The 11692-nt window shown below is 43.3% G+C and overlaps 1 protein-coding gene across 1 annotated transcript; it reads right to left on the bottom strand.

Annotated features, from left to right (window-relative positions):
- Nucleotides 1-1420: 1420 nt before the first annotated feature.
- LOC306774438 (ectonucleoside triphosphate diphosphohydrolase 7-like) lies at nucleotides 1421-11180 on the bottom strand. The gene is made up of 14 exons (XM_079264469.1): nucleotides 11065-11180; nucleotides 8981-9082; nucleotides 8710-8895; nucleotides 7174-7379; nucleotides 5513-5663; nucleotides 5252-5355; nucleotides 5117-5176; nucleotides 4897-5045; nucleotides 4660-4826; nucleotides 4344-4545; nucleotides 3612-3731; nucleotides 2436-2521; nucleotides 2093-2254; nucleotides 1421-1821 (listed from the first exon to the last, which is right to left on the bottom strand). Exons 2-14 carry the CDS (start codon nucleotides 8986-8988, stop codon nucleotides 1605-1607), a joined length of 1818 nt encoding a protein of 605 aa, XP_079120595.1. The 5' UTR covers nucleotides 8989-9082; nucleotides 11065-11180; the 3' UTR covers nucleotides 1421-1604.
- Nucleotides 11181-11692: the final 512 nt, after the last annotated feature.

Raw genomic sequence — 11692 nt, 5'->3', positions numbered from 1 at the left:
TTTCTTCAGTGAATTGCTATTGAACATTGCACAACGCCCAGCTCTGAAAAGACTGCAAGACTTAAAGGACTCTTGCAGCAGGAATCTTTAAACCCACATAAGGACGGATCAGAAAGAGTTCCGATTTAACAGGAATCAGCGAGAACTTAATCAGTTTCACGTTTCCAACTTGTGGTTGGGGTCAGAAATGTTTGATACTGAGGATTCACATGGAGAAATATTTCTGATGCTCAGACAAGACAAACATAACAGACATGTCAGGACAGAGAAGACAGTTTTAGTTTTAGCCAAAAACCAATCAGACTGAGTTGGAGGAATCAATGTTCGATACCTCTGAGTGAAAGAAGACGCTAGATATTTCAGCAGGCGAGACTCGTTTCTGCCCGTCCTGAGAGATGCAGGACGACTTGATGGAATAAAACAGGAATCTGTCTCTAAAGTGTACAAACTGACGTGAGATCAGCTCTGAACTTCCTTTAGAGTATAAAAAAAAAGTCTTCAGACATCACTGAAAAACAGTTAAAGCTGCCAGTGGAGAGGATTTCACATCAGGCTGAAGTCACACATGAGGATGGATGTAACGGTTACATGATTTCACAGCTGATTACAACTAAAGATCCTTCATCCTTCCATTAATCATGATTTTCTCTTCATATCAGTGGATTTACTCGCCATATCATAATACGGGAGATTTATGTGAAAATAATCTGGGAAAGATGGGTAAAAACGGGAATTTCCCGTTGACAGGTATGCATTTACAGTGTCATTAAATTAATTCACGCAAATAATCCTGATTATGATAAAAACTGTACCAAGAAAATCATGGAATGTGAATTGGAGGAAATGATTGTTGTCATCTCACCTGCATGAACCTGCAGCATCACCCTCAGACATTCGACGTTTAGCATCAGCGCTTGCGCTCTGTGTGTTCAGAGCAGGAAGTCGTCCGGCAGCTCATGAGGAGTCACACGGTCATGTCTGAAACACTGACTGACCCAGACCCGCCACGATGGACTGATGAACAAACTCGCCGGGTAAAAACGCGATCTCAACGTCCTGCATCAGGATCAGCTAAGTTCTGATCCAACATCTGGGCTGAGCTTCCTCTCAACGCGTTCTGCTCTACAGTCACGTGCTGTGACCCGGGTGGTCGGCGTGAACACGAAGAACCCCTCACTCTGAGCAGAACCACAAAGCTGGATGCCACACGGACTGAGTTTCCAGATGCCTCCAGTCGCAGAACTTCATTCCTGAAGACAACTAAAGGAGCGGTTCTGTCAACCTGGACCCATCCAACAACAGAAACCTGCAGATCCAGAAGACAAAGCAGCGTGAGTCGTAACGACTCGGAGGTCAGTCAGCAGTTTGGTTCTGGTCAGGAGAGGGAAGTGAACCTGGGGGGGGGGGGGGGGGGGGTCTCCCCAGTCTGAGTGGTTTATACAGAACATACAACAGAATGTGATCTTCTGGCCATACAGCAGAACTTCCTGGCTTCTCCACGTCCAGGATCTGGTCCACGTCCAGGATCTGGTCCACACGCTCTTCCCTTTTGGTCCCGTTGCTCAGGTCCAGTATGTTGTGTTTGAGGTGTGCCGACGTGTTCCTCAGGGGAGGAGGGCCTCCCCCTCCTCTGCCCAGAGGAGGTCCAGAACCTGCGCCTGCCTCAGCTCCCGCTGATGGATCCTCCGCAGGCGCAGGATGTAGAGCAGGATGGCCAGGACCACCACCAGGATGCAGAGCGAGAACAGGTGGTGGTTGTAGACGAAGGAGGGGCGCAACCAGCCGGGGTGTTTCTGTCGCACAGTTTCCTGCTGCAGGTCCCTGAGGAGGCGTGGACACACACATGAGCAGCACAAACTAATCAAACACTCAGCGTTTTACATGCGAGCGGAACTGGGAAGAGATTCAGGTTGGAGCTGATCAACGTGTTCATGCAGCGCGGAGCAGATGAAACGTTAACTGTTTACTTCCTCTGTAAACTGAGACTTTCCCAAGGAAACATTTTCCCCTGAAAAATATCCATTTTTCTCCTGAACAAATCCTGAGATTAAAGAAGCTTTCGTGTGAGCTGACATGTAGGAGGATGAGTTACCTGAGAGGCAGGAAGCGGGTTTTATACAGGATGGCCCCCAGGGTCCACTGGACCTCTTTATCATAAACCAGCTGAGCCGTTTTCAGGCTCGGGTAGTCGGTGGGGAAACGGAAGCCAGAGTGCAGAACTTCATACATCCAGGCAGACTTAAAGCACTGGTACCTGGTGAGAAGAAGCAGAATAAAGGTGGGGTGGGGGGGGGCAAGTCCAGATGCTAAACATCTGATCTGAGCTGCAGGTCTCACTGAACAGCGCCTCATGTGGACAACCTGTCTACATCTGAAAAGCCGGTTCCACCTCCAGCTGCGGTTCTGCGTGGTCTCAGCCGGAAACGGGAACTTACTTCAGTCTGTTGATGTCGGCCTGCTGGGAGAAAAGCTGGCTGTCCAGACGCTGTTTCAGGGTCGACCACTTGGTGGTGCAGTAGTCCTGTAATTATACCAAAACCAGCTGTTAGTTATTGAGAAAACACAGGTTAAATCTAATATTCCACATATTTTACTCTAAGTTTCTCACAGGGAGACCAGGATGTCGGGATTTAAGTATTTCTTGGGTTAATTAATTTCCAAATACTAGAAATGTATGAAACCAGATTAACACTCCTTATAGGTCTGCAAGTCTTATTTATGTCTTTATTTTGATCCTCATATCTGTCATCTAGCCTATTTAACCTTTACTTAGTGGTACAAAGCTGCTGGTTATTCTGCAGATGGAGAAACATATTGGACTTTAAGACATTCCTCCCAGAGCGGTGAGCCATTCTTCACAATCACCCTGGAAATTTGTCCCGTTTCCAGATAAATCTGACAAGGATGATCCTTTATTTTTGGAAAGAATAACTCTTCTGCTGTGTGAGGATGAACACTACACATACACAAGCAGCAACACACAGGTGTGGTGTTTCCATCCACATGTCTGGCTTGGTACGGCACGGTTTGGTTCTGTTGCATTTCCACAGCCAACGGTACCATTAGCTGGTATAAGCCATATAGCGATAGATGAGTTAGCTACGTGATAATGTGGCATCACAGTTGCACAATGCCTTCCTTCCAAAGGAGAACACAACACACACACAAAGGAAGAGAATGGTGGACGTCCACCAGTTTGGTGGGATCTGTAAAACTGGGACCGCAACGGAAGAATCCAGAGTAAGGAGGATGGCTTGGATCATTCTAGCGTCTCATTTCTGCCTGTGGAAATGCAAAAACCTGCATATTGACCCGTACCGCACTAACCCACACTGTGACCCGCTGATGGGAACTGGGCTTTGGTTTCCATTCCAACCGAGTCACGTTACTGGTGACCTGCTGGTGTGGTTCAGATCTTTAAGGAATGTGACGGCACTTAGGGAGCTTTAAGATGAACTAATCGTGGTGTTTAAAACCGTTATTAATTGTGAATTTAAGTAATTGCTGCATCCAAAGTGTGTGTGTGTGTGTGTGTGTGTGTGTGTGTGTGTGTGTGTGTGTGTGTGTGTGTGTGTGTGTGTGTGTGTGTGTGTGTGTGTGTGTGTGGACACCTTGGCCGCTTGGGAGTATTTGTCACTCTTGTACTGTCCTCCAATCCTCAGCACGTCTTCCATGCAGTAGTAGAACTCAGAAAAGCCGTAAAACTCACTGTTACTGAAGTTGATCGGAGCCTGAAGGGGAGAACCAAAATCAGAGCCGACAGAGTCCAGAACCGACCCAGAACCAAAACCCAACCCAGAATCAGAACTCCAACCAACCCAGAACCAAAACCCTTTTTTCCATTCTGAGGAGTTTGTGGAGGTTCCAGCAATGCCAAGGCATCCAAATCCTGGAAGTTTTATCATAACTGTGTCTTGCTTGTCAAGGAATGACAAAAAAGACAATATTTTGTTTATTATAGTTGCAAATGAAATTTCAGATTCAGAATCCGTCTCCTCTGGCTCTCAGGATCAAGATCCTCGCTGAAATGCTAAATCCATCCTTCTGAATGTGTTTCAGATCTGATGATTATCTCCTTAAAATCATCGGGTGTCAATTTCTCGTCCAAGAAAAGCAAATAAAATACGTGGAAAGAACACGCAAACACTGGAACTGTGCCGCGAGTCGCTCTCTTCGGAAAGACAAACAGATCCCCGTTAAGATATTAAGTATTGGCTCATCTCCCTTTACACACATATAAACTTAAGGGACACTCCATCTTAACCCTAATGGGATGTTGACCCTCCCAACATCAGAACAAAACAAACAACCACACCCCGACCGTCACGTCTTCATGTTCGTACCTGGTAGACTCCCTGCGGTGACATGGTGCCATTGTGGAGACCCAGGAAAGGTCGTACAGCCTCTTGGCACCGGGTCCAGTCCCCCTGACCCCTCAGGTACAACGTGTGGTTGTCTCTGACAACGGTGTCCGACATGCCGACTGGCAGACAGGGGTCCAGGTACGGTTTGTCCTCGCTCAGGCCGACCTGACTGCCTGGAAACCTGAACAAACAGAAAAGCAGGAAAGTTGAGGTTAAACCTGGTTTGAAGTCCGTAGATTCAGAAGGAGAGTCATGTGGTGTGAACATGTGGTGAACACAGAAAAGCACAAACAACCTAGTCTTGGTGAAGGTGCTGTTGACCAGGTGGTCCTCGTAGCGCTGTCGGGCCATGTTTCCTCCAAAGCCGAGGAACGTGGTGACATACACCCTGTACACGTGCTGCGTGCGCTCTACGTCACAGCCGAGGTTAAACTCTGCAAGGACGCCCTTCCCTGCCTCTTCCTGAAAACACGGCGAGACTCAAACACACCGATGCAGACAGGTCCACATAAAGCCAGACCTTCCCGCTTACCTCCTGTGGCGAGCTGAAGGTGATGGCGCTGGGCACCTCATAGGCAATCTGAAGCGAGGCTCCGCCCATATCCATGATGCCGACCGTGCGGCGCCGGCTGATTGGCAGCTGCTTCTCAGATCCTGCTGTCACCTCCACTTTGGCATCGTCTGAAATAAAAGAAAAACTTTGTGGATTTCTGTAAAGCACTCCGACACCAGCAGCTTGTAGTCACACTCACCTTCATCCGCGTGATCAAAGCGGCCCAGGACGAAGTTAATGCCGATCCACGCGTACACACCTGGAATAAACGGACATTAAAATCCTAATCCACCCGTTCTGAATCCACATCAACAAGAACCCGCATCACACTCACCTTCCTGTTTCCCTGAGATAACCTCTGCATGTGAGCGGGAAAACAGGAAGTCAAACTCCAGAGGAACATTAGTGATCAGGTCCTCCAGGATCGCCGCCTGTTGGCTGGATATGTGGGAACAGCAGGAACACGAGAAGCTCAGAGACAACAGAGCTTCCATCAACAAGAGAAGCACATCACGGATTTGTCAGGACATCATGTACACTCCATGACATCGAAGCACGCCAAACCAACGCTGGGAAACAAACGGATGATGCCTACCTGTCCGGCAGCAGCCGCATCCCGGCGGTGCACAGGATGTAGAGCGGCGTCTCTTTGTGTTTGCTCTTCGGAACGTGAGCCGCAGCAAAGCTGAGGAGAGGCTGCAGATAGCTGCTGGCTTGCGTGGGCGTGTTGGCCAGGGTGGAGATCCCTGAGGAAAACATGCCGGTAAACTACCGTCACAGCAGAATACAGGTATGAACCAGATTCATTCGTCCTCTTCACCGAGTCCACCTGTTCAATGAAGAGAGATCCAACCCCACAGCAGCAACCGGACGTCCACGCGCCTCGTTTATAAAACCCTGCGAGTGTTTCCTGCACTGTGTCCTCCAGCGGGGACAGATCAGCTACTGTGCAGCGTCGCTTTGGAGTGCATTTATATCCAACCATGACTCTGTTCTGTACATCTGCAGGTGGGTGGAACACCCTGATCAGTCTGATGAACGGCCATGTTGCACAGCGACCATCTCATTTTAGTTGTAATTATTCATTTAGAACTTTATTATGGCGGCAGGGTACGACTTATTGTGCGAACTGGCTTCCGTAACATGTAGAACTATTCGTTTCACAACATAATTTAGTGGTTGACATTCCTATTAATCACATTTCTGTTGTAAAATCAGATGTTTTCATGGTGGAGGAACAATATAAAATATACATTTTCTTCATTTTTGCAAATAATGTTAATGTACAAAGTTTTGTGTGAAAGTTTAATTTGCACAAATGTCTAAAATTTCTTTGTTGTTTTTTTTCTGCAGCTGGTGTCACCGTTTCCCGTGTCTCCAGGTGTTGTGCGTACAGCAGGTCAGAGTTGGCGTGGAGGTCGGCACATTTTACCGCTGCGACATGTTTTTTTGTGTGCAAACTCCCTGCCAGCAGTGAGGGACGGCATGAAGCTGAAGATGGACTCCTGCCTTTTTGAAACTGTGGGCGAAGCGCAACGTGGCTTTGGCAGTCAGACAAATAGTCAGATATCTGCAGAGTTGAGCCGCTGCTCCTCTCCATGGGATTTTATATTTCATTTTATTTCAAACAAGAAAAAAAAACAACATAAAAAAGTTATTTATAAGCATTAACAGGCTGGTTTTGAGGACTTTTTGACCAATAAAAAGGACATGAAATTGGTGTTTTACAACATGCTTTCAGATTTTCTTCTCTGTCTGTATATTTTTCTAATTTCAGGAAATTTTATTTTACAGATTTTACTTGATTATAATCTGAATCTTCTCTATCTGAGTGTTTTTTTCCTAACGTTAGGATGTTCATCTTTGCAGTGAACGGTGTGAACCTGATAAAGTGGATGATGAGCAGATATGAACAGTTATAAATGATAAATATTTTTGAAGCAGCTAAGCTGCGAACAGTTTTATGCCTAAAGCACAAATGTGGTCGTTTATTAACAAATAAAAAGAGGTTGATGAGATAAATTATGAAATCTGATGGTGTGGTAATCAGTCCTGTTCTGACTACACAAAGTTCCAGAGTGAAATGTTTTAGGTTCAAAGTCCCACTCAGCCTTTCCTGCTGCTCGTATCTAATCTGTCTGCTGACGCGGAGCCGAGACAAGCCCATGACTGCCTGCAGCTCATATGGTGAATAAATCCGTCTGTCATCGGCGTAAAAAGCACTCTTGATGGTTTACGTCACGTCATCTCACTCACCTGGTTTGATCTTTTTAACAACAGGTCTGAGGTCGTGGTCCTTCATCTGTCTGATGTCCAGCAGGGTGTGGGGGTTCCCGTTGTGGGGGGGCCAGTAGTACACAAAGACCCTGGAGCCGCTGCTGCCACAATCCACCACAATGCCGTAGTTCAGAGCAGCATTCAGGACATCAGTGGCCTCCATGGACTCAGCGACGGAGAGGTATCTGCAGGAGACAAACAGGTTGATAACGTCTAATTCCTCACAGTAAATATACTCCAGAATTCACAGGTTAGTGTTCTGGGCCATTTCTGCACAAATAAACATCTGCTAAACACCTCAAGTTCTATTATTCAGTGTGTCAATAACTTAGAATTTATTTATACAGAACTATTCATACAAAGCTTGATGAAGCACAAAATCCCTTAACTGATAAAAGCAAGTATGAAAAACAGCTGAGCCCACCACATCTATGTCGTACTGAAATGTTTATATTCTGGACAACATTCAGAGGGTCATAACAGCAAAAAAAGAAAATAATAATAATAAGTTCACTAAAAAAGAATTACCTGAAATTTGAATGAGAAAACACTCCAGCTGGAAAACAGCTGCAACATCATTAAGTTAGATTAAAAAAAAAAAAAAAGTATAATTACATTTAGGGGGGGAAAAAAATTCAATTACATTTCATTTTTAATAATTTCAGTTATTAAAGAGTAAAATAAGACTAACAAAAAACATTTAAATCTGACTCAAAGTTTAACAAAAGAGATTTTTATTTACCAAAGGTAAAAACTTTTGAAAATCAGTGTATAATATAATATAATATAATATAATATAATATAATATAATATAATATAATATAATATAATATAATATAATATAATATAATTTGGCCCCACAGCAACATTTTGCTGATGTTTACAAAACTTCCAAAGAACATCGGTGCAGAACTCATGTAAATGAGCTGTGGCGTAAAAGACATGAAAAAAACAAAGTACAGGCGGAAACTTCACTGTTCTGGCGCCACGTTGCATCTCGCAGCTGGTAAAGTGAAGCTGCACTTGTCAGAAAAATCAGTTAGACTTCTTTCTTTTTCTTCAGGCTTCTAACATAATTTTATCCCATAATATATACTGAACATCAAAACTTAATTCATATCTAAAACATCAAGTTTTTTTTTTTTTTTTTTTTTTTTTAAAAACCATTCTGTGAACGTCTGGGAGAACAGCAACTGTGAAACATGTGGTAAGACTCTGGAGGTGGTTATGTCAGGATTTCTATAAAAAGATGAGAAACGTCCACCTGCCTCCGTCTCTTGTAGCTCTCTGCAGCTGAATGTTGTGAAAAAGACGTGTATATCCATACCCGGTTATTCCAGACAAGGCCAGCATGGCTCAGTCTGATTTTCTGAGCTCCTGAACAGCAGCTCTCATAAAGCTGCTCCCAGTCCATAGTTCCAGCTTCCATCAGACGTTTTCCCCACTTCCAGACATATGAAGCACCTCAAACACTAAATCTGCCTCAAGTAAAAGAGTCACTAAATGTCCACTCACTTGTTGACTACGGCCCCAGGTCGGCGCTGGGGGCCCCACAGCTGCCTCTGGTAGGTTCCCAGCAGAAGGAGGGCGGAGGTGATGAACAGCAGCAGCAGCAGGAGCAGCCTCTGCCTGGGCGCACATCCCAGAGACAGCAGGGACACGCTGCAGTACCAGGAGGCTGGCAGGCACGACAAAGTGATCCTGTGGAAGTAATACACACCTTCAGTACCTGCCCCAGATACCACCTTCCATCAAACATCTCACAGAGGTACTTATCCGTTACTACCTCGCCATGTGTCCAAGTCAGCTGAAGAACAAGACGTTCCGATCGTCACCTCATGATGGGCGCAGCCTGAGCCGGATCCTGTTCAATCGTTTAGCTTTGCTCCTGAGGAAAGGAGAAGAAAAACCTTTCAGTTGCTTCACAATAATGCTGCGTCTTTTACAAATTATTCCAAATTCAAAGCAGAGGAAAAACATTTTCAGTCTGAACAGATTCTTGTTACCTCATCCTAAAGTTTCCCAATAATTTTGTTGTGATGTTCCTTCGTTGTCACAATCACACCACATAGTAAATAATCTCTCATTAACACTCATACTGTGTTCACTTGGTACATTTAACCGGATTCGTTCCTTTTCCTTCAAGACTTTTAGCTCCGATTCATCTACTGTAATCAAATCACACAGGTGGTCACACACCAAAGTACCTAAACACGCTCTTTCACGCACACATTGACTAAATGGACATAGAACAGCACCTCTAAAACAAACTGTCTCTAAAAAATAACCGTATAAACAAACCGGTCTTAGCACAAACTGAGGAAACGATATCCTCATAGGTCGCGACCGCTGGAACCAACCAGGTCCCAGCAGGCTGTGCCCATACCACAGCCGTAGGGCTGAAGTGCAGGACCCCGACCAAACAGAAAAGGACAATCACCATGGCAACGACCCCGCAGCCAGAGCAGTTACAACAAATAAAACCAACGTATATATATATATATATATATATATATATATATATATATATATATATATATATATATATATATATATATATATATATATATAAAAATGCATAAAAAGCTCATAATAACTTAACTTAGTAGGTAAATAAAAAAGCACTAAAATAGATTAATTTAAATGGAATAAAACTTAATTATAAGGTAAACTAAAAATGGAAGTTTTGAGTTCCTTTTATTTAAAAAACAACAACAGTCTCTGTGATCCTGAAGCCTTCAGCTGGTCCTCAGGTGGGGTGGGACAAGCAAAGGTTTTGGTTCGGACATTTGAAACAACCAAAAGACCGCTACCAGAGGGTTTTAGGGCTCATGATTCAAAGTAGATCAGATTAAAAATAAGGCCAAAGACCATGAAGGAATTAATAAAATTTAAAAGTTCATCTGTACTTCATCTACGTTTTCTTTTCCTTTCTGTCCTCATCTTCCCCAGTTTTATCAAATGTTTTAAGACCACATCGTGCTGAGATTCCCATATCAAGTCTTCTCCTTATTTGTTGTGGACTGTGCAGTAAAAAGCATTAATCCCAGAGGGATGTAGATGAAAAAAGTGAGTCTGATTCTTGTTATCCTTTAATTGTGCTGAGCTATGTCCTGAGTAAGCGGTTCATTCATGAACTGTGTTTTACCACAAAGCTTGGTGGCTAGAAACAAACGTGTGTCTCAGGTACTGTTGAAATTGATGACAACATCCATTTCATTTGCCTCCTACATTACAGGATCTGCAATGCGACCTTTATTCACCTGTACATTGAGATGATGATACTCAAACATTTCAGCTACACTTAAATCCTATTTGATGTCTGTCAGACTTATTTAGCTGTTTTTCCAGATAATAAACTAAAGAAATGAGCACAAGTTGTGTCTTTGTGACGGGCCATTAGTAAGAAAAGGTCTAAAGATGTCATTTAAAACTGGTTCTAGCTGAGTTTTCTGTTAGATGTCGACTGATCCATCTTACAGTAAGGAGGCTTTTTCCACCTGAAAGATGCACAAGTCAGAGGAATTCCTCTGAAAATGGTCAGATACAAGGCTTACATTGAAAATAAGTGAATCTATCTGTACATTATGATATATTGATTGGTTTTTGCATTTACTGGGTCTTTCTCAGTAACAGCATATCTGATCTACTGTAACTGGCTTATCTCTGTTATATAAGCAGCAACTGTTATAAAAAAAAAAAATTTTTTTTAAACTGTACACAGCAGCCAGTAAAACTAAATAAAATGAATATTTTACTAAACTGATACTTCCCTGTGGATACTATATAAACAGCTGGTAACTAGTGAGTTACACCTGGTTAGCGATGCGTTAACAGGCTGATGCCTCCATATGCTACGTAGAAACTTACCGGAAGCTGCATTTTGTCCTCCATGAAGATAAACTATGTCGATTAAATTATTATTTCACCCTCAGAGGACAGGATCAAATGGCATACTCTCCTAATTCCTGAAGGGAGAATATTTTAAACTGAACGAAGGAGCAGAGAGAACGAAATGAGTGAAATATCTAAGACGCTTCCGGTGACGTAGATTACTATAAACGTCACCACGCACGCCTGTTGCCTTCAGGTACCGTAGGAATACTCAAAATTACGTGGTAAAGAGCATGTTTTTTGTTCCAAATAGATTAATTCTTGTTGTTTTCAAAAGATTTAAGTAGGTATGATAAGAAATGTATTTATTGGAAAATATTGACATAATATTAGGGTAAATATGTCATAACACAGAAGAAGCATGTATATATTAATATATCAAAAGAAAATCTAATCAGAATGTATTTCTTAAGCGCTTTTCATGCGTTTTATTAAAACAAGTTATACATATTGCAAACCTTTCTTTTACACAGACAAACCGATCACATGTACATTCCCCTTACACATACAGATCTGCAAAAACATGAACTCCGATGGGTTGACCATATCCTGTATATAAAAGAGACTTGACCTGCAGCTAAGGCTTCTATGGCAAGCCAAAGGG

This window comes from Telmatherina bonti, assembly GCF_933228915.1.
Source record: "Telmatherina bonti genome assembly, chromosome: 3".
NCBI lineage: Eukaryota > Metazoa > Chordata > Actinopteri > Atheriniformes > Telmatherinidae > Telmatherina > Telmatherina bonti.
This window is presented reverse-complemented; position numbering and strand designations above follow the sequence as displayed.

Coding starts and splice junctions, on each gene's coding strand:
- LOC306774438 (XM_079264469.1), bottom strand. Junction 2,522..3,611: donor AATACTCCCAAGCGGCCAAG/GTGTCCACACAC, acceptor GTATAATTACAG/GACTACTGCACCACCAAGTG. Junction 2,255..2,435: donor GCCGACATCAACAGACTGAA/GTAAGTTCCCGT, acceptor TCTTCTCACCAG/GTACCAGTGCTTTAAGTCTG.